The 27,722-nt window shown below is 39.1% G+C and overlaps 1 protein-coding gene and 2 pseudogenes across 4 annotated transcripts in view; 2 read left to right on the top strand and 1 right to left on the bottom strand.

The window, feature by feature from the left end:
* SIAH1 (siah E3 ubiquitin protein ligase 1) overlaps positions 1-27,722 on the bottom strand; it is a 63,188-nt gene that overhangs the window by 23,621 nt on the left and 11,845 nt on the right. Inside the window, exon 1 of one of the 4 annotated variants that reach the window (XM_060185605.1) lies at positions 511-1,067. The exons of 2 other annotated variants lie outside the window; for them this stretch is intronic. In XM_060185605.1, the coding sequence (XP_060041588.1) occupies positions 511-601 (91 nt within the window). In that variant the 5' untranslated portion in view covers positions 602-1,067. Of the gene's footprint in view, positions 1-510; positions 1,068-27,722 lie in introns of those variants that run through there. One more of the 4 variants, XM_007533676.3, reaches the window with a different exon arrangement.
* LOC103123050 (3-hydroxyacyl-CoA dehydrogenase type-2-like) lies at positions 16,645-17,785 on the top strand (annotated as a pseudogene).
* Positions 17,981-18,288, top strand: LOC107523104 (alpha-ketoglutarate dehydrogenase component 4-like; annotated as a pseudogene).

The following is a 27,722-nucleotide window of genomic DNA, read 5'->3' as shown; positions in this document are numbered from 1 at the left end:
TACTGCAAATAACGTAACTTATTAAGCAAAAAAATGTATTTTAATTTCATGACCTAGCAAGGTAGTTGCATATTTATTATCATCAGTAAGCTCAAGCTCATGTTATAATGTTATCTTTAATATTTGTCCAAACACTGTAGAAAATAATTAAGATTCCTATTCGAAGTGTAGTAAACAAGTATTTCTTGTGAATGGAGGTTTTACAGAACAGCAACTGCTATACAGCCCCCTAAAATTCCGAAGATGGAATCCAGCTCTTATCTTCAAATCAAAGAATCACCTCACCATAAAGAGTCCTGCAGCTAGAAAGTACCAGGGACTCAATATTCCTGGACAGCCCTGCAGGAATCATGATGTAAACTGAAGTTTTGTTGAAACTAAGAAAAACAGAGCAACAGATCAAAAGAAACCACAAAGACTTCAATTATGCTGCAGCCTGATCGTGTAAGAGTCCACTGGTTTAACCAACTTACTCCGTTTTCACAGTTTAAGCAACCCAGTTTATAATACCTTTTCTTTTCCTTGTCCCGGATGCTGGTAAACATGTGTGTAAGATGTCCCTCCAGGAGTACAGAAAAGGCAAGGCCGACTTCCCAGTCATGAGAAGTAAAAGTGCTCATAGCCTTTCCTCAAGCAGACAATCTTGTAACTGAAGCTGCTCCTGGCCACCTTCTGTTCCTAAGCATTTCCAAAATAAAGTTTTTTTTTTAAATCAAAGGGCCCTCCATTCACTCCTCAGAAGTCCTGTTTACCAAGACAGAGAAAGGAAAATGTGTTCGAAGGAGTCGGTCTACACTTCCCAGGGAGCATCTCCAAAAATGGTAGCCATGGCGGAGGTGTCCTGTATGAGGCCTAAAGCTTCTTCTGTCTGACGTGTGTCTTCCCTAGAGACACGAGGCGCAGACCAGCTCCGGGAAAGGTCGGGGCTATAGGCTCGGCAGCAGGGGCTGGAGAAGATGCACTCTCAGAGTCAGTTGGAGAAGCTACCAGGAGCTGCTGCTGCAGCGAAGCTGGGAAAACTCCCAGCAGCAGGCCCGCCTGCCCTAGGCTGGCCACACCCAGCACCCAGAGCGGAGACTACATTGCGGGGCGGAGCTGCTGGTGATGCAGGGGCAGGGCTGACATGCTGCCAACCCGCCCCAACAAGCTGGGTGAGGCTCTGAGGCAACACAACTCCCGACACTTTCGTCCGGAACTCTCAGCAAAAGCCCGAAACCTTTGGTCCGACTCTGCAGCATTTCCACCAGCTTACTTTTGGTTGAACATGCCAGTTTTGAAGGCCAAAATAGTCAAATATCTGCAACTTGCTATGATTTCAATCTAAACACTACACAGTACTGTTGCAAGAAATATGGCGGGCGAGCCAGGCACTGCTGCACACAACCTATTTACCTTGTAAACAAGTTTGTAATAGGATGTAATCATTTGCCCAATTCATTTTTTTTTTGTCGAGCTCAACTATTTAATTCTAACCCACTCCTCCATATCTATCCCTGTGGGCATCATATTTTAAAACCCCCCCCTCCTTTTCCTTTGAAAACATTCTGTCTGCAGTGAGAGTAGTAAACACATAGTATTAAACTCCTACTTCAACCTCCAAATTGAGATTGCATTCTCTTCTAACTCTGGGAAAGCCATTTTAAACAGCCTTATTAAACAGAGTAGCGTGTTTTGTTTTTAAAACAAGCATTACCCTTGCCCCATAAAGTTCAGGGCCCAAGATTCGTATTGCATCAGCTAGTGAATTCAGAAGTTTAGCCTGTCATTACAGGGCAGACTATAAATGCAAGAACTGAGATGTGAAGCCTTGCAGGTTACCCACTTTTCAGTGACAAATTTTAACTCTAGCTATTTATCCACTTTATTATATAGTATGCTCAATCACCTCAAACTTATTTTAATACTAACCTATTCAAGAAATAAAAATTAAATGATATAGTCTCTCCCATAGACAAATCTTTCCCACTGAGAGGACTTCAACACTGTAGTCAGTGTTACCTACATTTCTACTTTTCAACACATATCCATTCTGGACAGGTCCCAAGTTTCTAGGTCAGGAAAATGCAAATATCCTAAGCAGGTAAATTCTCCAAACAGAAACAAGACAGAACCCAGATGTATGAAAACAAGAGAATGACTGATTCCTCAAATGAAATAAACTAGGGGGTTGTAGGGGGTTGCAAACTAACAAACTGTACAGAGCCTTACAGCACAATCTGAAAGGCAGGAGAGGAAAAAGTAGCACTGGGGTGTGTGAGATGGTTTACTTGGATACTGTACTTGCTTTATCTGACACAAGTCTCAAATTCAAGCCTGGCCCCCACCTTACTGAATGTTGGAAGCTTTAGTATTTCTTTTCTTTTTAATACATATTTAAAGATTTGTTACCTAGTGGGGGTTGTATTGTTATTTGGAAAACTGGGAAATGTTATGCATGTACAAACTATTGATTGTATTTACCATCGAATGTAAAAACATCAATTCCCCAATAAAGAAATGAAAAAAGAAAAAAAAAACTAATTTCTTTGCAAATATTTTGAATTCTAAAAAATGTTTTAGAAATAAAATGCTGCAAAATGTTAAAAAAAAAAAAAAAAGATTTATTTGTTAATAATAAAGACCCAGAACATCACATTGGCACATGTGATGCCTGGGAACAAACTCTGGAGCCCTTGCTGTAATCACTGTCTATTGTTGTATTGGGTTTGATTTTTGAAGATTTCATATGAGAAATATTACTACTATTAATACCACCTGAGAGGAAGAAAGAAGCTAGAGCAGCACACGCAGCACTAGGAGCCTCAGACAGGTTAATCCTGTGCTCTACCAGATGCACTTACTTCCCCATTTTCAGTGTTTGTCTTTATCTGAGAAAGTAGGCCTGGGGCAGTGAAGCCCTAGTGACAAGAACAATAGAAGCATTATAGTCATCTACACTTTTATTCATATCTATTCTTCACTGTTTGATCATCTTTAAAACTGGGGTATTTCTAGCTTTTTGAATGGAGATGTGTATAACTGTGTATCAAAGATGGTACATATTATAAAATTCACTGGAGACCTCCACAGTTAATTGCCCAAAGTCAACTAGTAGGAGATAACTATATAGATGGATTCCCAATACACTCTTAGAATATGTATCAAGCTGCCATTTAACTAATGTTAGCACATAAATCTTAATATCCCTAAGCCTTGTAAAATACAAGGTTTTAACAGAGTGTATATCAAGTCAAACAAATCCATAGAATCCAACGTTAGTAGTGAAACCCCAAGACTCAGTTAACTATTACCTATAATTTCTAAAGGGATGTCAGCCCAGTCTGATATAAAATTTAAATAGATTTTCATCTAAATAAAAACATTTTAAAAATCACCTTTCCAGAGGGCCAGGTGGCGGCACACCTGGTTACAAACATTACAGTGCACAAGGATGCAGGTTCAAGCCCCTGGTCCCGATCTGCAGGGGGAAGCTTCACAAGTGGTGAAGCAGTGTCTCTCTCCCTCTCTATCTCCCTTCCCCCTTCTCAATTTCTGTCTCTATTCAGTAATAAAATTAAACAAAAATATTTTTAAAAACAGCCTTTAAATACTGTGTCTAGGTAATTCACAGCATTTTCCTTTACCACTTAATATACTTCCAGGAGAAACAGACTTAAACTTTTGAATCTTTTGTGTAGACTTTTGTTTCCTTTCATAGAAAGACTGACCAAGAATTTCTTTGATTAGTCATAATCTCATGCCTGCCAACTCTTAAGTAGTACACAGCAATGTTGTTACCATTTTCCTGTCATTTTCAACTGTTAACCAGAGCAGGTTTTAAAGATGTCCGTATCTTAATGCCTACAGCTGAACCTGTGAACATACTGTTAAAGCAGTCAACAGGAAATAGTCACTTACAAAAGTTTAAAATAAAGAAATGTAGTTTGACACAGAAAAGGAATCAGAATGGACTGTAAAAGTCAAATAGAACATATATGGGAATTTCCATGTGAGAGATGTCCGGGCTTGGATCCCAAGCACTTCATAATGCCAGAGCTGAACAGTGCTCTAGTGTCTGTCTCATGAAATATACACACACATACACATGGAAGGTAAAAGGTTGGAGGAAGGTGCTTGAGAAATCAGGGACACTATACATCAAATAACAAATGGAAGGAGACTGGTGACTTTTAACTACCTTTCTTTACTACAAAGGCGGCAATAAAAAAATTTTAAAAATGAGGGAGCTAGGTGGTGGCGCAGCCGCAAGGGTGGGCCTAAAGTTCCGAGTTCAAGCCTCCAACTCTCCCCCTGTCTTCCCCTCCTCTCTCCATTTCTCTCTGTCCTATCCAACAACAACGAAAGCAATAACAACAACAATAATAACTACACAAGGGCGATAAATAACAAGGGCAACAAAAGGGGAAAAAATAAAAAATAAAGGGGCCATTTCACATACTGTAAACAAAATAATAAAATAACCATTGCACTAAGGGCAAAAGTTAAGTTTACTTTACCTGGATTCCAAAGTAATCCAAGCTGGAGGTGTTCTGTAAGTATCTGGCTTCTGAATAGTCCCTGTGCTGTTAATGTCCCTTTAAAAAAATTAAAAATTAAAAAAGAGACTACTTTATGGGGGCCAAGTGGTGGCGCAGGGGGTTAAGCGCACATGGCATAGAATGCAAGGACTGGCGCAAGGATGCTGGTTCCAGCCCCTCAGCTCCCCACATCGCTTTGCAGGCAGTGAGGCAGATCTGTAGGTGTCTTTCTCTCTCCCTGTCTTCCCCTCCTCTCTTGATTTCTCTCTATCCTACCCAACAACAACAACAAAAAAAATGGGGAAAATGGCCTCCAGGAGCAGTGGATTCGTGGTGGTCACTGAGCCCTAGCAATAACCCTGGAGGGAAAAAGAAAAAAAAACTACTTTATAAAAATTAGTCTGAGAGGGAACTTTGGTAACAAGGAGTCAAAGTAAATAAAACTTGTACAAACAGTGAAGCAGTGCTAGGGGTGTCTATATCTCACTCCTCCCCTCTTAATTTCTCTAGTTCTATCACATTAAAAAAGTTAATAAGTATAAAGACAGAATAAAATTTTACTACTCCTCTATTATTTCTCCAAAATTATTCCTGAAGAGAGAGGGAAGCAGCACATTAGAGCTCGGGACTTGCATGTCTGAGGCCCCAAAGGACCCAAATTCAATGCCTGGTGTCACGATGTGCCAGAGATGAGTCCTGTTCTCTATCTCTCCAGTTCTCACACAAAATGAACTATTTTTTTGAGCCTAGATGATGGTGTACCCAGTAGAACATGACCATGTACTAGGACCCAGTTTCAAGCCCCCCCCCCCGTCCCACTTGCAAGAAGGAAGCTTCACTAACGGTGAAGCAGTGCTGAAAGTGTCTCTCCTCTCTTCCCTTCCCTTCCCTTCTCTCTCTTTCTCTCTCTCTCTGTCTCTCTCTCCTCTCCCCCTCCCTTCTTTACTCCCTCCCCCTACCCTCTAATCAAAAGAAATATGGGGAACTAAGTGGCCACTAGGAGTTGCTGTGCAGGCATGGAGTCTCAATGATTATCTTGCTTAATTGATTAACTACTTAATTAAAAACCAAGGCTATTTGTCATAAAGTAGTTCATGAATTTGCTGCCTGTATCAGGAATCAATGTTACCCACTGACTTTTATTTTACCTTGCCAGAGTGGCACTCTGGTCCCCACCCTGCCATCACCAGTAAATAAACTACTAAAAAGTTAAAAATAAGTGGCCCAGAAGGTGGCACAGTGAATAAAGTGTGAGGTTCTGAGTTAAATCCCCAGCATCACATATGATAGAGTGATGGTCTGGTTCCACCACTTTTTTTCTCTGGGGAAATAAAAACATCTCTCTGCCACTCAAAACATTTAAGCTTTCCTCCTCTTTTGAAAGGTACTTTCTACATTTTACATTATGACAGGAATATGGAAAAACTGGTTATTCAAGTATATTGTTAAAAACTACTTATATTTTGAGATCATCTGGGACCACAACAAGGCAGGGCTAGAATGACTTTAGGAACCCACCAAATCACCGGTGAGTGCAAATACATGTAGCTCGTGGACAGAGAGGAGCCTAGGGAGAGATTAACTGTCCAGCAGTTTACCAGTTACTAACAAAAACAAGGCTGAAGAGAGGAGAGGATTCCCCTAAGACTCACCAAATGCAACTGTGAGTCCCCACTGCTACTGCCCTCAGAAGCTAAAGCAGCAGGGGAGAGGTCCTATGCTGATACTGGGGGACAGAGAACCAGGAAACTCAGAAGACCTTGGTGGCCTAGAGGTAGGGGGGGTGTGGTGGGAGCCCTTCCATGTTGTTCTCCTGACAAGAACATAGTGAATAATTGCCTCAGAAACTATAGGCTATAAACGGGACTTGTTTAGAAACTCACGGGGACCAACAGTGCTGCCCAGCTTGGCAGAGAAGCTGAATGAGCCTGGAGCTTTGGATCCTTGAGATCTGAGTCTCTTTACATAACCACTGTATTATCTCTCCCCAACCCTGCTTTATCTCTTGGTCAGGAGTGAGGGATTAAGCTAAGAAGCCTACTTAGAGTTTAAAAGCCCTCAGGCTACCATAGCCTGCAGGGAAGAAAAATGACAAAAGAGGTTTCCAAAGCCACTGTGCTCCAACTCAGGCATTAAAATAATATTCAAACAACTGGCAATTTCCACAACTATGAACCCTATAAGTACCTTACTTAGACACAACTCAATCCAGGCAAAAGTGGTCAATAATTTGAAAAGTACTGAGAGAGGGACCTCATAACATACTATATAGAATGGTTAAGGGCAGGCGTAGATAGCATAATGGTTATGCAAACAGACTCTCATGCCTGAAGCTCCAAAGTCCAAGGATCAATCCCCTGCAACAGCATAAGCCAGATCTGAGCAGTGCTCTGGTAAAAAAAAAAAAAAAAAAAAAATGGTTAAACCAACAAGAAGAAATATTGGAGAAATGAACCAGGAGAAGAAGAGTCCAGTTAAAATCCCCCCAAAGGGTGAAGCACAGAATAATGATGCCACCATCCAAACACTAGTTAAGGAAAGAATTACAGAAGTGAGTAAAGAGTTTGAAAGAATTGTCATCAGAAATGCAGAAACAACAAATGAGACCCTGGAAGAAAACACTATCTCAAGGTTATTAGAGAACACAACTAGCTGAACAAGTTAAAACAGTATCAGAACAGGGAAACAAAATAGATGAACTCCAGAAAACAGTAGAGGGGAGAGAGAATAGAATAAATGAGGCTGAAGACAGAATTAGCAAGGTTGAGGTTGAATTAGAGACAACTCAAAAAGAGATTAAGATATACTGAAAACAACAAGAGAGACCTATGGAATGACTTCAAAAGAAATAATATACACATTATTGGCTTACCAGAGAAAGAAAGAGAGGAAGGAGAAGCAGAGGAAGAAAGACAGGGAGGGAAAGAAAGAATTCTTCAAAACATAATAGCTGAGGACTTCTCTAGCCTAGATAACATAAAAGACATACAGGTCCAAGAAGCCCAGAGGGTCCCAAACAGAATCAACCCAGATTTAAAGATAACAAGATACATCATATTTAGAATGGAAAAGAATAAGGACAAAGAAAGGATCCTGAAGGCTGCAAGAGAAAAGCAAAGAGTCACCTACAGAGGAAAACTCATAAGATTAGCAGCAGACTTCTCCACACAAACACTACAGGCCAGAAGAAAATGGCAAGATATCTATCAAGTGCTCAATGAGAAAGGCTTTCAACCAAGAATACTATATCCTGCTAGACTGTCATTCAGACCATATGGAGGCATAAAAACCTCAGACAAGCAACAGTTGAAAGAATCAACTATCACCAAGCCTGCCCTGAGAGAGGTTCTGAAAGGTTTCCTATAAACAGTCAGACCACCATAAATAGGCAATATATCAGAACACTCTAAAAGTCTACAAAAATGGCATTAAAATATCTTCAATCTTTGATATCAATAAATGGCAATGGCTGGCCTGAATTCAACTATTAAAAGGCACTAAGTAGGAAGATGGATCAGAAAACAGAACGCAACAATATGCTGTCTACAGGAAACCCACCTAACTCAACAAGAGACACACAGAGTCAAAATGAAAGGATGGAAAACTATCATACAGGCCAATGGCCCACAAAAAAGGTCAGGAACAGCTATTCTCCTATCTGACATGATAGACTTTAAAATAAATAAAATTTTAAAAGACATGGATGGACACTACTTAATGCTCAGAGGATCAGTTAATCAAGAGGACTTAACAATTATTAACATCTGTGCACCCAATGAGAAGCCATCTGAATATGTCAAACATCTACTGAAAGAGCTACAACAATATATTAACAGCAACACAGTCATAGTAGGGGACTTCAACACCCCACTCTCTTGACAGATCATCCAGGCAGAAAATCATTAAAAAATTAGGGAGTCAAATGAAGAGATAAACTAGAAATATTGGACATTTTCAGAGTCATTCTCCCCAAGAAACTGGAATACACATTCTACTCAACTCCACATGGGTCATTCTCAAGGACAGACCATATGTTAGGCCACAAAGACAGCATCAGCAAATTCAAGAGCATTCAAATCATCCCAAGCATCTTCTCAGACCACAGTGGAATTAAACTAACACAATCAACAAAAGATTAGTAATAGTCCCAAAATGTGTAAGCTCAACAGTACACTACTTAACAACTACTGGGTCAAAGAGGAAATAAAGGAAGAAATCAAAATGATTTGAGAGTTCAATGAAAATGAAGACACAAGCTATCAAAATATTTGAGATACAGCTAAGGCAAGTACTGCGAGGGAAGCTCATAGCCATACAAGCACACATTAGGAAACAAGAAAAAGCACAAATAAACAACCTAATTGCACATCTTAAAGACCTAGAAGAACAACAAAGGAATTCTAAAGCAACCAGAAGGACAAAAATAACTAAAGTCAGGGCAGAAGTCAATAGCACTGAAAATAAGAAAACCATACAAAAGATCAACGAAAGTAAATGTTGCTTCCTCGAAAGAGTGAGCAAAATAGACAAACTTTTAGCCAGATGCACAAAACAAAAAAGGGAGAAGTCCCAAATAAATTGGATCATAAAAGAGGAGATATCACAACAGACAACGCAGAAATTCAGTGTAATGTGAGGCAACTATATGCCACCAAGGTAGAAAACCTGGAAGAAATAGACAATTTCCTAGATACTTTTGAACTTCCAAAATTAAATAAAGAGGAACTAGATAATATGAACAGGTCCATCACAGCTAATGAAATTGAAACAGTTATCAAAAACCTTCCCAAGAATATAAGTCCTGGACCAGATGGTTTTACAAATGAATTCTACAAAACCTTCAAAGAAGAACTAATACCTCTACTTTTTAAAGTCTTCCAGAAGATTGAAGACACTGGAATACTCCCTTCTAGCTTCTATGAAGCCAACATCACTCTGATACCAAAAGCAGACAGGGACACAACCAAAAAAGAAAACTACAGACCAATCTTTGATGAACATAGATGTGAAAATACTGAACACAATTCAAGCCAACTGGATACAGTAGTATATTAAAAAGACCAAGTAGGCTTTATCCCAGGGATGCAAGGTTGGTTTAATATACATAAATCAACCAATGTGATCCACTACATTAATAAAAGCAAGACCAAAAACCATATGGTCATATCAATAGATGCAGAGAAAGCCTTTGACAAAATACAACATCCCTTTATGATCAAAACACTACAAAAAATGCGAATACATGGCAAATTCCTGAAGATAGTGGAGTCTTTATATAGCAAACCTACAGCCAACATCATACTCAATGGTGAAAAACTGTCAGCATTTCCTCTCAGATCAGGTACTAGACAGGGCTGCCCACTATCACCATTACTATTTAACATAGTGTTGGAAGTTCTTGCCATAGCAATCAGGCAGGAGCAAGGAATTAAAGAGATACAGATTGGAAGAGAAGAAGTTAAACTCCCCCTATTTGCAGATGACATGATAGTATACATAGAAAAACCTAAGGAAGACAACGCCACCAATGTGCCTTGGAGCTCTGATTCCCCAGAGCCCTTCCCTTATAGGGAAAGAGAGAGACAGGCTGAGAGTATGGATTGACATGTCAATGCCCATGTTCAGTGGGGAAGCAATTACAGAAGCCAGACATTCAACCTTCTGCATCCCACAACGATCTTGGGTCCGTACTCCCAGAGGGTTAAATAGGAAAGCTAACATTGGAGAGGATGGTATACGGAGGAAAGAGAGAGACAGGCTGGGAGTATGGATCGACCCATCAACACCCATGTTCAGCGGGGAAGCAATTACAGAAGTCAGACCTTCAACCTTCTACATCACAAAATGATCTTGGGTCCATACTCCCAGAATGTTAAAGAATAAGAAAGCTATAAGTGGAAGGGATGTTATACGGAGGTCTGGTGGTGGGAATTGTGCGAAGCTGTACCCCTCTTATACTATGGTTTTGTCAATATTTCCTTTTTATAAATAAAAAAATTTAAAAAAAGAAAGAGAAACCTAAGAACTCCAGCAAGAAGCTTTTGGAAATCATCAGGCAATACAGTAAGGTGTCAGGCTACAAAATTAACATTCAAAAGTCAGTGGCATTCCTCTAATGCAAACACTAAATTAGAAGAAGTTAAAATCCAGAAACCAATTCCTTTTACTTATAACAACAAAACATCTCGGAATAAACCTAACCAAAGGAGTGAACGACTTGTATACTGAAAATTATGAGTCACTACTCAAGGACATAGAAAAAGACACTAAGAAGTGGAAAGATATTCCATGTTCATGGGTTGGAAGAATTAACATCATCAAAATGAATATACTACCCAGAGCCATCTACAAATTTAATGCTATCCCCATCAAGATCCCAAGCACATTTTTTAGGAGAATAGAACAAATGCTACAAATGTTTATCTGGAACCAGAAAAGACCTAGAATTGCCAAAACAATTTGGAGAAGAAAGAACAGAACTGGAGGCATCACACTCCCAGATCTCAAATTGTATTATAGGGCCATTGTCATCAAAACTGATTGGAACATGAATAGACACACTTACCAGTGGAATAGAATTGAGAGCCCAGAAGTAAGCCCCCACACCTGTGGACATCTAATCACTTTTATTTATTGGATAGACACAGCCAGAAATCAAAATGATAGGGTTAGATAGGGAGAGAGTCAGAGACACACTTGCAATACTACTTCACTACTTGTGGGGCTTTCCCCTTGCCGGTGGGAGCTGGGGGCTTGATCCTGGATCCCTGCACATTGAACAACAGTAAAGTGTTTCTAATATGTTTGTAATGGGGGTGGGGGTGGGGCTAAAAAAAGAAAGGGTCAGCAAGACAGCTCCCCCAGAAGGGTACCTGTTTTGCCATTCACTCTACCCATGTTCAAATACAACCAACCCCCACCTCACTGGAGTAAACTTCAGTGCTGTGGTGTCTTTCAGTCTCTCCCTCTAACTAAAAAAGTTGGTGTAGAGCAGTGTAAACCAGCAGAAAACAAAACAAACAAAAAAGCAGACATCATAAAGGAATATTCATGAACTTCTCTTAAGAAAACTACCTGGGGGCCAACAGATGGCTCACTTGATAAGGGTCCAAACTTTGCCATGTGTGAGGACACAGGTCTGAGCATCTAGTCATCACAGGTGAGCATCTAGTCATCACATGTGAGCCCCACAGAAAGGGGAAGCTTTACAACAAACCAAGTTGTCGTTCCATCTTTTTTTTTTAAAAAAAAAAGTCCACCCTAGTAAATTCCTGGAGACGGGGGAAAAAACACTAATAACTGATGGGAATAGAAAAATCAGACCAATCTGATGAGTTGAAATAAGTTAAATTTAGATATAATCCTGAGGCGATGGCAATATAATAGTAGCACACAGAATTTGCAGGCCAAGAGGTCCAAGGTTAGCCCCACCATATTCCAGAGTTTTCCTTTAGAAACAGTGGTCTGGGCACCAGGCAGTGGTGCACCCAGTTAAGAACACACATAGTACTAAGCGCAAGGACTCAATGATCCGGGTTCGAGCCCACACTTCCCACCTGCAAGAGGGACAATTCACAAGCGGTGAAGCAGGTCTCCAGTTGTGTCTGTCTTATCCCTCTCTATCTCCCCCTCCCCCTTTCATTTTCTCTCTGTCCTATCCAATAAAAAAGAAAATATGGCCACCAGGCACCAAGCCCCAGAGATAAACTGGGGGGGGGGGGGATGAGATGGGTGGTTCTATTACCAGAAGGATTGACTTTAGTCCACAATAATACTGTTTGAATGCTGGATGGTGACACACAGTAGAGTGCACAAGTTTCTATGGTGATAACTTGGTTTAAGTCAGGTGTACCAGTCCTGGCACAGGACTAGTCCATCCTGGTACCAAGCCCTGAAAACTAGCAGTGTTTCTACAGCCCTTTCCCTGATGAAAGCTTTTTTGCTCTGGATAAGGTAGAGTGAAGCTGGCTTCCTTCTGGATTCTGAGAATTGAGTATTGTGGTTCTTGTGGTGGCTCATTCAACAGAGCACACATTACCATGCGTAAGAACTTGAGTTAAGGCTCTCATCCCCATCTGCAAGGGGGGAAATTTCATGAGCAGTGGGATAGTGGTTATAGGTGTCTCCTCTGTATCGCTCTCCCCAGCAAACAGTGGTCCAGCTGTGCAAATAAAAGTTTTGTATTTAATTTTCATGTCTCTCATTCGAATTCAAGTTTTGATCAATGGTTTTGTTCTTGCTGCTGTAATAATCTCAAGAGGTTCCAAGGTATAAGAGAAAAAAAAATTCCATTAATAATTAAAAAAAAAACTGCTCTACTTAGTAATATGCTGGTGAAGGATTGCCCAAGGACAGCTCAATTTAGCCACTTGATTTCATATTTAAGCATTCTAATGGCCTTCCAGGTTTAACTCTCCAGAGCCTGCTTATAGATCCTGTGTTCCAGAGATGTCCAGTCTCTATGTGGTCCTCTATGTGGGCTTAAATTTGGGTCTTTGAACATGACAACATATGTTCTACCAGGTGAGCTACTACTTATGAACTAAATTAACACTTTTTTTAAATTGCTGGAGCTACTGGGAAGAGAGATGCTCAGCCAGAACAGCATCAGATTTTCAACTAGGATAGCAGATTTTTATGTCTGAGGATGCCAGTTTGATTCCTGGCACTGTATATATTGGAGTGTTATGGTGGCTTTTCTTTCTCTCTCCTCTGCCTCATGTGAAACTCCCTCTCTCACATATAATAAAATATATCTTAGAAGACAAATTTAAAAAATTGCCGGAGGACCAGCAAAGTGCAAGACCCAGGTTTGGAAGGAAGATTTGGTGCTGTGACTTCTTTCACTCTCTCTGCCTGACTTTTATCTAAAATTAAATCTGTACATTGGACTTAAAAACCAGAGAACCCAGAGACGATTCAGTACTAGAGTACATATATTTATGTTAGGCCCTGGGATCACTCCTTGTTGTACCATAGAATGAACAGTATTCTGATCTCTTCAGTTAAAAAAAACTCAAGATGGTAACACCAAGTGATAACCCACACAGTAGGGCTAGTCTTGCATAAGAACACACATTCAAGTCTTGGCACCAAATGGGAATACCACAATAGAGGAAGCTAGGAATTAAGTGTTTCTCCCAGTGTGTCTGTCAGAAATGAAAAGAATAAAAAATGGCAGACTGGAAACAATGGAATCATGCATGAGACCTGGCTTCACTATAAAAAAAATAAAATAAAATAAAGATAAACCACAGAGAAAACATTTCCAAAATGCATACTTACATATAAAAAGAAGCTACATTGTCACTCCAGTAATAAATGGATTAAAATGAATAATTAAGAGCTGGGCAGTGGCACACCTGGTTAAGCACACACAGTATAGTACTCAAAGACCAGAAATCAAGTCCCCATTCCCCACCTGCAGGAGAAGTTTCACGAACAGTGAAGCAGTGTTGCAGGTTTCTCCCTCTCCCTTTTTCCCTCCCCTCTTAATGCCTGTCTCTATCCAAAATAAATTAATTAAAAAACAAAGAAAAGGTTCTACATCCATAGTATATCTGGTGTTGTAAATATTTTTGGATTTGAATAGATGTGTAGTTTTTAATTTGCATTTCTCTGTTTGTTTATTCACTTAATTGCAATAAGATAGAGACAGGAGATGAGGGTCAGAATACTGGTAAGCTCTGGCACAAGGTGGTGCCAATGACTGAACCTGAATCCCTAGGGACCTCTGGTATACATGCTGGTACTTTTACAGGCTGGAATATCTCCCTAACCCTTCAATTATATTTTAAAAATAATAACAGAACAATGTGGTAAGTATATTTGTATGCTACCAAAAAAAAAAAAAAAAAAACAATTCTACACTATCCTTTAAACTTTCCAAATACTTGTTTTGTGATATCAGTGTTCCATATATTTAATAGTAAATACTAATTTCATTTTTTAGTAATGAAATACTTGATAACAACTCAAAAATGCAATGTTTCAAGCTCAAGACATGAAATCCTACTTTGACTCTTCATTTTTATCTGGGCAAAATTACAATATCTTAAAAAAAATTACAATATCTTGGGTCTCAAGTAATACCAGTAACAGATTTTTGGACATTAACGGAGATCAAACATGTGGGAACATGTTTGATGGTATATTAACATACTGCAATGAATTACTAAATAATTCATTCTGACAAATATGAATTTCAATAATTTCATCTGACAAGTACAGTTGGTAGATCTTCACACACATTCAGAATAAAAATGAAAGTATATTAAAATCAGCAAAAAACATGAAGAGATGCTACTATTAAACTAGATGGAAAAGCACAATGCTTGAGAGAGAAATTTAAAAAGTCACATTAGAATCTTAATGATTGATGGCTATTTAGTAAATTTGTAGGAAAATGATGGAATTTAGGGGAATGAAATGATATATTAAACTTATAGGACCTTGTTCAAATTAAATTATATTCCACTGAAATAGTTACCATCTGTGTATACGGAAGCACTGCATTTGAAACTCTTGATCAGGAATCATTGTTCAAGTAAGGATGTAACACATGAATTAGCTTATATTCTATTTTTCCTCAAACTTAGGTTCTATTATTTTGAAGGGTATGTACATTTCTCGCAGGAATTTTCTGTTTTATGTCCCTGTATTCAATACTGCAAGCAACAGCATTAACACGTTTTGAATCCACTAAGTAATGTACCTAAATGGCCTCAATTTGCACTTAATCTCACAATGGCTCCAAGTTGCACTAAAGTGCTCTAATCATGGCAAGCTACGGATAAAGCAGAGCCTAATTCATAAATGATACATTTGTGTAAACAAAATCCAAATGGCATCACAGTTTACACTGAAGTACTTATATGTTGGTGATAAAATTTTTTTAAAATATTTATTTATTCCCTTTTGTTGCCCTTTTTTATTGTTGCAGTTACTGATGTCGTTGTTGGATAGGACAGAGAGAAATGGAGAGAGAAGGGGAAGACAGAGAGGGGGACAGAAAGAAAGACACCTACAGACCTGCTTCACCACCTGTGAAGTGACTCCCCAGCAGGTGGGGAGTGGGGGGCTTGAACCAGATTCCTTACACCAGTCCTTGCGCTTTGCTCCACGTGTGCTTAACCCGCTATGCTACCGCCCGACTCCCAGTGATAGAATTCTGACAGAATTCAGGTATACCATCTGCAGCCTAATGATTTCATAGCCCACACTCTTCTAAGACTTCAATTAAGCAAGACAGTATCCACTACCTCAGTAAATCAAGATTAATCTACAATTGTTTATACTCAATCAGCAAGTTCTACATTATTAGCAGCATCTCACAAGAAGTAATGGCTGCTGACAGGCTTTATTCATTGACTTCACTCTTTATTTTCCTACTTTACCAATTACTCCTCAGTTTCCTGTACTGATTCCCTGCTCTTCTCCCCAAACTTGAAATGAAAGCTGTCAACAGATCTTCTTTTTAGATGTCATCCATATGCCATAGACTTCAATAAATACCCACCACACCACACCCCCAGCAACTTGTATCCAGGTAATAATTAAAACAGTGTTCATGAAACCTATACAATATGGTAATATGTTCTTATTACACTGTCATTTCATTTCCTACTTCTTTCCCCTAACTGCAATAGCCTCCTTGCTCCATAATAGTAGGTTTTACACCTTTGCCTGAAAATATCTTTCTCCTGGGTAGCAAGCAATATAACTATTAATTTCTTCCAAACTTTCTTTTCTTCTCAATAAGACCCATCCTGCCCCGTTTAAAAAATAATGACCACAACTCTGTCCACTAACCCCTCCCATTAAGCACTCCTAATCATTGCCCATTCCACGCCTCTCCATTCTGACAAAATATACAATTCATTTATTGTTTATTTATATTATAGTTCTCATCTGGATTTTGGGGAGGCCAATGATATATATCAAAAGCTTGAAATGACACATAGTAAAGGTTTAATTAATATTGGCCCAGTGAATAAGTAGATCAGAAAGCAAAACAGTTTGATGCATTAACATTTAAAAACTAGATGCATCAAAGCTAAGCTTTTAAAGTACAAAGAAAAGGATTATCATACTAGACTTTCATGCCCAACCAATTTATTCTGAAAGTGTTGAGAGAAGAACAAGGATGCAATGTTTCAAACAATTACTTTGGATAGGCTACTGGGAGGAGAAACTCAATAAAAAGGAATGAACCAAAAGACTTAACAAAACAAAAACAGTTATGTGAAAACTGAGAAATGTTATGCATGTACAAACTATTATATTTACTGTCAAATATAAAACATTAATCCTCCAATAAAGAGATCTAAAAAAAAAAAGACAGAAAAGAAAAGCAGAAGGAACATTGAGAATGATAATGACAACTTTACACTAGAGGAAGATGAGACTTCTAAGAAACTCAAATATACTGTGTAGTGTGAAGGGTCTAGTCGCTATAACAACAGGAGGAACCTCAGGTCTATGTCTGGCCACTGCAGAGCGACTGGTGGGGCAAGGAGCCACTTCTGGACCTGCCTAACTCAAGTGGGGAGGTCCAGGCCAAGAAGTAAGGGAAAAGTTGTGCCTTTACCCCATTGACATGACTTCAGAGAAAGAAGTGTAAGCAGTCCTCAATTTTGCAAAAACAAAGTTTGGCCGTGTGGATGTGGCAATTAACTGTGCTGGCACTGCAGTGGCCATCAAAACATACAACTCAGAGGACTTTCAGCGAGTTCTCAATGTGCATCTTTCAGGTACCTTCAAGGTAATCTGCCTGGTAGCTGGTGAGATGGGCCAAAATGACTCAGACCTAGGAAGCCAAGGTGGAGTCATCATCAACACTGCCAGTGTGGCTGCCTTTGAGGGCCAGGTTGAACAAGCTGCATACTCTGCTTCCAAAGGGGACAAAGTGGGCATGACACTACCTATTGCTCGAGATCTGGCTCCCATTGGCATCTGAGTGATGACCATTGCTCCTGGCCTATTTGGCAGCTCTCTGCTAACCACTCTACCAGAGAAAGTACAAAACTTCCTGGCCAGCCAAATACCCTTCCCTAGCCGACTGGGTGACCCTGCTGAATATGCTCATCCAGTACAGGACATCATGGAGAACCCATTCATCAATGGAGAGGTCATCTGGCTAGATGGGGCCATTTGCCTGCAACCTTGAAAGGTTGCTGAGGCGCCAAATGGGTACTATTTGCAATAAACATAGAAAACACAGCAAAAAAAAAAAAAAGATTAATGGGGCTAGGCAGTGGTGCAATTGGTTAAGTGCATACACATGCATAAGGACCTGGGTTCAAGGCCCTAGTCCACATCTGCAGGGGAAATGTTCCATGAGTTGTTAAGCAGTGCTACAGATGTCTCTTCCACACTAACCCTCTTCCTTTTCAATTTCTCTGTCCTATCAAATAAAGAAATACATTTTTAAAAGAATTAAGAAGGAAGCTTTTCAGGGGGTCATGATGGGCAGCAAGATGGCGTCTGCCAACCGGGTCATTCAGGTAGTCAAGCCACATACTCCATTAATAAGGTTTTCTGATAGAAGAGACAATCCTAAACCCAACATGTCAGAAGCTTTGGAAGCAGCAGGACTGCCATCTCATTCTTCAGTTTCACAGCATTCGAAGGGAAGTAAAATATCTGACTGGTTGATGCATCAGGGCCCACCAGACACTGCAGAAATACTAAAAACATACCTTAGAAATACAGAAAGAAATTTGTGTCTCAAGAAGAAATGGAATATATCCAACGTGGAGGCCTAGAATAATCAATGACATTGTGGCTACTGTTGATCATCAGACAAAAGAACAGTCTATAATAAAGGACTTCCAAAATGACAAATTATACATTAAGCAACTTTAATAAATATTCTGTTAAAAGAAAATATAGGAAATTGAGAAGGACCTTGTACCTCCTAATTTATGTATCTTGGTTAGCTTATCCACAAGCTTACCTAATTATTTATGTACTTCATACTTATTAAAGTGTGCATTTATAAATGTTAGTCTTTAAAAAAAAAGAATTAAGAATTACAAGGAACACCAAAATTAAATAGTACAGGGCAAAAAATAACCTGGTTACTACATGGTGCAAACTGTAAACAGCTTTATAAATATAATAATGCAAACACAAAAATTTGATATTACGAGCAGGAATGGATAAGGTATACATGTAAAATGGGAAGAAGTGCTAGTTCCACAACAAAAATTCAACAGATAAGACCTAAAACTAGAATCTGAAAGTATAACAGTGTTATTTAGAGGTAACAAAGGTAAATACAGAAGCAATATGCCCAAAAAGGTAACGTTTAGAAAGTAGCCTCTGGAAAGGGACACCTGAAGAATAAGGATATGAAGTTTTTAACAAGCCTTATAGAAAAATCTGATTTGAAGTGTGTACATATTCTTTAGGGGGGAAAGGGGGGGTTAAAAAAAAAAGTGGTACTAGATCATCACAAATTGTGCATGTTACTCAAGAAATTAGGTAATTTGTGATCAGAAACTTGACTCCAACTACTGGCAAAGATATGGGAAAATAGATTCTGCTACACTGTTGGGAATACCCACTGTGAAAATGTGCTCTTTGACACAGCAGTTTTTCTTTTGAAAAGTCCAATTTATACACTAGCGAAGGTGTACATAAATAGTGCCTCCAGAAATTGTTTGCAAGAGCAATGAACTGAAAACAGTCCTATGATATGAGTAATTTAAATTATGGTCCACATTTGTAGAAAATATGTGCTTCTATTAAAAGAGACAGGGACAGACCAATTCATCCATACTAACATGTAAGAATCAAATTGTTGAGGGCGGACTTCTGGAGGCGGAGCTTCTCACCTCGCCTTGCCCCGCCCCGACCCGCCTCTCCCAGATCAACTAGGAATACCAAAGGAGACCACCCCAGACCAAAACAAGACAGGACTAGAATGACCACAGGAAGCCAGTAAATCACCGAATCTGGAGCAGCAACAGGAAGGGACACCAGGGGACAGAGATCTAACCAGGAAACTCAGAAGACCTATACCTCAGTGACATAATTGAGGGGCTGTGAAAGTCTCTTTACATAACCACTGGATTATCTCTGCCACATCCTGCTTTATCTCTTGGTCAGGAGTCAGTGATTAAGCTAAGAAGCCTATTGATAGTTTAAAAGCCCTCAGGCTCCCATAGCCTACAGGGAAGGGAAAAAAAAGAGAGGCTTTTAAACTACTGAGCTCCAACTCAGGGATTGAAATAACTGTTAACTTCCACCACAGTAAACCCTTTAATTAACTTACTTAAACACAAGTCAATCCAGGCAATAGTGTTCAATAATTTGAAAAGTACTGATAAAGGGAACTCATAACATAATATATAAAATGGTTAAAACAACAAGAAAAAATATTGGAAAATCGAACCTGGACAAGAGTACAGCTAAAAGTCCTCCAGAGGGTGAAGCACAAAATAACGCATTCAACATCCAAACATTAGCTAAGGAAATAATAACAGGAGTAAATAATTTGAAAAAATTGTAATCAGAAATGCAGGAACAACAAATGAGAATATGGAAGAAAATACTAATTATCTCATGGTTACTAGAGAGCTGAAAGCTGAAATCGCTGAGCTAAGAATGCAACTAGCTGAACAAGCTAAAACAGTATCAGAGCAGGGGAACAAAATAGATGAACTCCAGAAAACAGTAGAGGGCAGAGAGAATAGAATCAGTGAGGCTGAAGCCAGAATTAGCAAGACTGAGGATGAATTAGAGACAACTAAAAAAGAAGAGATCTCAAAAAGAGATTAAGAGATGCTGAAAACAACAACAGAGTCCTATGGGATGACTTCAAAAGAAACAATATACACATTATTGGCATACCAGAGAAAGAAAGAGAAGGAGAGGAAGAAAGCATTTTCCAGGCCATAGTAGCTGAAAACTTCTCTAGACAACATCAAATATATAAAAATTCAAGAAGCACAGAGGGTCCCAAACAGAATTAACCCAGACCTAAAGACACCAAGACATATCATACTTAGAATGGAAAGGAATAAGGATTAAGAAAGGATCCTGAAGGCTGCAAAAGAAAAGCAAAGAGTCACCTACAAAGGAAAACCCATAAGATTAGCAGCAGATTTCTCCATACAAACACTACAGGCCAGAAGAGAATGGCAAGATATCTATTGAGTGCTCAATGAGAAAGGCTTTCAGCCAAGAATACTATATCCTGCTAGACTGTCATTCAGACTAGATGGAGGCATCACAACCTTCTCAGACAAGCAACAGTTGAAGGAAGCAACCATCACCAAGCCTGCCCTGAAAGAAGTTCTGAAAGGTCTCCTATAAACAACCAGACCACCACAAATAGGACATATATCAAAACACTCTAAAACTCTACAAAAATGGCATTAAAATATCTTCAATCTTTGATATTAATAAATGTCAATGTCCTGAATTCACCTATTAAAAGACACAGAGTAGGAAGATGGATCAGAAAACACAACCCAACAATATGCTGTCTACAGGAAACTCACCTAACTCAACAAGACAAACACAGACTTAAAGTGAAAGGATGGAAAACTATCATACAAGCCAATGGCCCACAAAAAAGGGCAGGAACAGCTATTCTCATATCTAACATGATAGACTTTAAAATAGATAAGATTTAAAAAGATAGGAATGGACACTACTTAATGCTCAGAGGATCAGTCAATCAAGAGGACTTAACAATTATTAACATCTATGCACCCAATGAGAAGCCATCTAAATACATCAAACTTCTACTGAAAGAGCTACAGCAATATATTAACAGCAACACTGTCATAGTAGGGGACTTCAACACCCCACTCTCTCAACTTGACAGATCATCCAGGCAGAAAATCAATAAAGACATAATGGAGCTAAATGAAGAGATAGATAAACTAGAACTATTGGACATTTTCAGAGTCATTCATCCCAAGAAACTGGAATACACATTTTACTCAAATCCACATGGGTCATTCTCAAGGATAGACCATATGTTAGGCCACAAAGACAGCATCAGCCAATTCAAGAGCATTGAAATCATCCCAAGCATCTTCTCAGACCACAGTGGAATTAAACTAACACTTAGCAATCAACAAAAGATTAGTAATAGTTCCAAAATGTGGAAGCTCAACAGTATACTTCTTAACAACTTCTGGGTCAAAGAGGAAATCAAGGAAGAAATCAAAATGTCTCGAGACTTCAATGAAAATGAAGACACAAGCTATCAAAATATTTGGGACACAGCTAAAGCAGTACTAAGAAGGAAGTCCATAGCTATACAAGCACACATTAGGAAACATAAAAAGCACAACTAAACAGCCTGATTGCACATCTTAAAGACCTAGAAGAACAACAACAAAGGAACCCTAAGCAACCAGAAGGACAGAAATCACTAAAGTTAGGGCAGAAATCTGAGCTCACAATATTTTCACACTCAATACCTGGGGTCAAAAGGAAACATCAGAAACCCAGAAGGTGACTCAGCAGCTAAAGTGCAGAATTTGTATGTGTCAGGCCTAAAGTTCCATCCCTAGCACAGCATATGCCAAAGAGGGGTTCTGGGGAGTCAGACGGTAGGACAGTGGGTTAAGTGCACATGGTGCAAAGCTTAAGAACTGGCGTAAGGATCCTGGGCCCCTGGCTCCCCACCTGCAGGGGAGTCGCTTCACAAGCGGTGAAGCAGGTCTGCAGGTGTCTTTCTCTCCCCCTCTCTGTCTTCCCCTCCTCCCTCCATTTCTCTCTATCCTATCTAACAACAACAATATCAATAACAACAATAATAATAACTGCAACAATAAAAAACAAGGGCAACAAAAAAAAAGTTAGGGCAGAAATAAATAACATTGAGAATAGGAAAACCATACAAAAGATCAACGAAAGTAAATGTTGGTTCTTCGAAAGAGTAAACAAAATCAACAAATCTTTAGCCAGACTCACAAAACAAAAAAGGGAGAAGACCCAAATAAATCTGATAGTAAATGAAAGAGGAGATATCACAACAGACACCACAGAAATTCAACATATCATGCGAGGCTTCTATGAACAACTATATGCCACCAAGCTAGAGAAACTGGAAGAAATGGACAATTTCCTAGATACCTACAAACTTGCAAAACTAAGTAAAGAGGAAGTGGGTAGCATAAACAGGCCCATCACAGCTAATGAAATTGAAACAGTTATCAAAAATCTCCCCAAAAATAAAAGTCCTGGACCAGATGGTTTTACAAATGAATTCTACAAAACCTTCAAAGAAGAACTAATACCTCTACTTTTAAAAGTCTTCCAGAAGATTGAAGACACTGGAATACTCCCTGCCAGCTTCTATGAAGCCAACATCACCCTGATACCAAAAGCAGACAGGGACACAACCAAAAAAGAAAACTACAGACCAATATCTCTGATGAACATAGATGTGAAAATATTGAACAAAATTCTAGCCAACCAGATACAGCAGTATATTTAAAAGATTGTTCATCATGACCAAGTGGGGTTTATCCCAGACATGCAAGGTTGGTTTAATATACGTAAATCAATCAATACGATCCATCATATCAACAAAAGCAAGACCAAAAACCATTGATATGGTCATATCAATAGATGCAGAGAAAGCCATTGACAAAATACAACATCCCTTTATGATCAAAACACTACAAAAAATGGGAATAGATGGAAAATTCCTGAAGGTAGTGGTGTCTATATATAGCAAACCTACAGCCAACATCATACTCAATGGTGAAAAACTGGAAGCATTTCCACTCAGATCAGGTACTAGACAGGGCTGCCCACTATCACCATTACTATTCAACATAGTGTTGGAAGTTCTTGCCATAGCAATCAGGCAGGAGCAAGGAATTAAAGGGATACAGATTGGAAGAGAAGAAGTCAAACTCTCCTTATTTGCAGACATGATAGTATACATGGAAAATCTTAAGGAATCCAGCAAGAAGCTTTTGGAAATCATCAGGAAATACAGTAAGGTGTCAGGCTACAAAATTAACATTCAAAAGTCAGTGGCATTCCTCTATGCAAACACTGAGTTAGAAGAAATTGAAATCCAGAAATCAATTCTTTTTACTATAGCAACAAAAACAATAAAGTATCTAGGAGTAAACCTAACCAAAGAAGTGAAAGACTTGTATACTGAAAATTATGAGTCACTACTCAAGGAAATTGAAAAAGACACAAAGAAGTGGAAAGATATTCCATGTTCATGGGTTGGAAAAAGTAACATCATCAAAATGAATATATTACCCAGAGCCATCTACAAATTTAATGCTATCCCCATCAAGATCCCAAGCACATTTTTTAGGAGAATAGAACAAATGCTACAAATGTTTATCTGGAACCAGAAAAGACCTAGAATTGCCAAAACAATCTTGAGAAGAAAGAACAGAACTGGAGGCATCACACTCCCAGATCTCAAATTGTATTATAGGGCCATTGTCATCAAAAATGCTTGGAACATGAATAGACACACTGACCAGTGGAATAGAATTGAGAGCCCAGAAATGAGGCCCCACACCTATGGATATCTAATCTTTGACAAAGGGGCCCAGACTATTACATGGGGAAAGCAGAGTCTCTTCAACAAATGGTGTTAGAAACAATGGGTTGAAACATGCAGAAGAATGAAACTGAATCACTGTATTTGACCCACATAGTCAACGACTGCCACCTCTCCAGATTCAAAGGAGGTCTCGAAACTTTACATCAGGCTCAACCTGATGCTGTTGACTGGCTATGGAAGAAGGGCAAACGCTAGAAGAAGAAGAACTGTATTTCACCAAATACAAAAGTAAATTCCAAGTGGATCAAGGACTTGGATGTTAGACCACAAATTATCAAATACTTAGAAGAAAATATTGGCAGAACTTTTTTCTGCATAAATTTTAAAGACATTTTCAATGAAACGAATCCAATTATAAAGAAGACTAAGGCAAGTATAAACCTATGGGACTACATCAAATTAAAAAGCTTCTTCACAGCAAAAGAAAACACTACCCAAACCAAGACACCCCTCACAGAATGGGAGATCTTTACATGCCATACATCAGACAAGAGTTTAATAACCAACATATATAAAGAGCTTGCCAGACTCAACAAGACAACAAATAACCCCATCCAAAAATGGGGGGAGGACTTGGACAGAATATTCACCACAGAAGAGATCCAAAAGGCTGAGAAACACATGAAAAAATGCTCCAAGTCTCTGATTGTCAGAGAAATGCAAATAAAGACAACAATGAGATATCACTTCACTCCTGTGAGAATGTCACACATCAGAAAAGGTAACAGCAGCAAATGCTGGAGAGGGTGTGGGGTCAAAGGAACCCTCCTGCACTGCTGGTGGGAATGTAAATTGGTCCAACCTCTGTGGAGAACAGTCTGGAGAACTCTCAGAAGGCTAGAAATGGACCTACCCTGCAATCCCTCTCCTGGGGATATATCCTAAGGAACTCAACACATCCATCCAAAAAGATATGTGTACACATATGTTCTTGGCAGCACAATTTGTAAGAGCCAAAACCTGGAAGCAACCCAGGTGTCCAACGACAGATGAGTGGCTGAGCAAGCTGTGGTATATATACACAATGGAATACTACTCAGCTGTAAAAAATGGTGACTTCAACGTTTTTAGCTCATCTTGAATGGACCTTGAAAAAATCATGTTGAGTGAAATAAGTCAGAAACAGAAGGATGAATATGGGATGATCTCACTCTCAGGACGAAGTTGAAAAACAAGATCAGAAAAGAAAACACAAGTAGAACCTGAAATGGAATTGGCATGTTTCCCCCAAGTAAAAGACTCTGGGGTGGGTGGGTGGGGAGAATACAGGTCCATGAAGGATGATAAATGACATAGTGGGGGTTGTATTGTTAAATGGGAAACTGGGGAATGTTATGCATGTACAAACTATTGTATTTACTGTTGAATGTAAAACATTAATTCCCCAATGAAGAAATAAATTTAAAAAAAAAGAATCAAATTGTTTAAATGGATGGATTGGGGGGGGGAAAAGCAAAAGAACACAGTATTATTCACGTTCAAAGAAAAACAGTTTAGATAGTAACTAGAAAGGCATTTGAACTGCGTAACGTGACCTGACGGCTTCAAGTCAGGATCATAGGAGAGAGATGTCAAATTATTTAGTTCCAGAAGTCAAGAGAATAGAGACAAGACCTCTGGACTACAAACACACAAAATATCAGGAACTCAGGATACAATACACTGCTTTGCCATGCATTTTGCCATATTCGAATCCAGCTGCCAACACAATAAACCAAGCTTTCGTTCTGTCTCCTCCTTTAAATAACATCAATAACAACTGTAGACAGAGATAGCAAATATCAATTTCATTTAGTACTATAAAGTTCTCACATCTCTAATTGATAATAATCTTATGTGGATTTAAGTCAGACCACGGAAATTAACTGTTTACCATCTGCATAAAATTTTGATGTACCACTGGCTAACAAAACTTTAAAATTTCAGGGTACACAACTCTATGTAAGACCTACTACACCGGGAGTCAGGCGGTAGTGCAGAGGGTTCTTCTTCTAGCGTTTGCCGTGCAGAGGGTTAAGTGCACATGGCACAAAGCGCAAGGACCAGCATAGGGATCCCGGATTGAGCCCCCGGCTCCCCACCTGCAGGGGAGTCGCTTCACAGGCAATGAAGCAGGTCTGCAGGTGTCTATCTTTCTCTTCCCCTCTCTGTCTTCCCCATCTCTCTCCATTTCTCTCTGTCCTATCCAACAACGACAACAATAAAACAAGGGCAACAAAAGGGAATAAATAAATATTTAAAATAAAGAAAAAGACCTACTACACCGACCACCTGATGTTCCAGTACCATCACACTACCAAAAATAAAAATATTTATGGCTATAAAAATAAATGTAAAATACAGAAACTACATAAAAGTATCTATGATAGTAAATTTCCAATCAGATTATGAATAACTGTGAGGGAGGGAGAGTTGCATCTCTTTATGTGCTTCTCAAATATTCCATAAACCATATAAATTGTTTTAGTAGTAAAAAGGTTGAACCTTAAATGTTTAGTGCATAATTTGCACCCTACATGTTCCTGCTAGTGAACTGAATTACATAAGCAAATTGAAACATTAAATCAAGAGTTGATTTGATCTACTGCTTTCCTAAGATTGTTTTAAACAATAAATTAATTTTAAGAAACAGACACCAGGTCACTGTTCTGTCAAGTGTAGCACCAGGGATCAAACCTAGGATTTCATATACACAACACATGTACTGAGTCACCTTACCCAATCACAGATTCATTTTTTCTAAAATGCCTCAAGTAGGCTGATACTTATAGTAGGAATCTTTAAGGATGACTGACTGGCTCATTTATTTGTAACCAACTACACATCAACAGTGAAAATGTATCATAGAGTATCATCCAGAATACCAGTTGTTCTGAATTCTTTTTTTTTTTTTCTCCTCCTCCAGGGTTATTGCTGGGCTCGGTGCCTGCACCATGAATCCACCACTCCTGGAGGCCTTTTTTTCTTTTCCCCCCTTTTCTTGCCCTTGTTGTAGCTTCGTTGTGGTTATTATTATTGGCCTTGTTGATGCAATTCGTTGTTGGATAGGACAGAGAGAAATGGAGAGAGGAGGGGAAGACAGAGAAGGGGAGAGAAAGATAGACACCTGCAGACCTACTTCACCGCCTGTGAAGCAACTCCCCTGCAGGTGGGGAGCCGGGGGCTCGAACCAGGATCCTTACGCCGGTCCCTGCACTATGCGGTTCTGAATTCTTTTAATTCACCTAGCTACCATGTAAGTATGATAACCACTACCCCTAGGTTAAGTTGAGGTATAATGAGCTCAGAGAACAATGGCATGTTGCACCAATCCCAATAGTCGGGTGGCTGCATACAGGTTTGGAGACTTCAGACAGCCAATGCACTCATTCCCCTAATTTATCTTTCACTTACTCCTTTGCCTCATGTTTTAAAATCTTCAGAGCTACTGATCTTAATTAGGTTATTTCAGCCCATATACTCATCAAGATATCCATGTACAGTAAGTAATATAAATTGTCATCTGTGCGCTCTCAGCAACCATGAGAATTTACAATTCATTCCATTAATGCTTGCCTAGATAAGTAAGAGAGAGAGAGAGAGAGAGACAGAGAGAGAGAAAGAAAGAAAATGAAAGGGCAAACCCATGATTCTGC

Source organism: Erinaceus europaeus, chromosome 2 (genome assembly GCF_950295315.1).
Source record: "Erinaceus europaeus chromosome 2, mEriEur2.1, whole genome shotgun sequence".
Classification (NCBI taxonomy): Eukaryota; Metazoa; Chordata; class Mammalia; order Eulipotyphla; family Erinaceidae; genus Erinaceus; species Erinaceus europaeus.
Note: the sequence above shows the minus strand (reverse complement) of the source record. Positions and strands in the feature narration are given on the sequence as shown.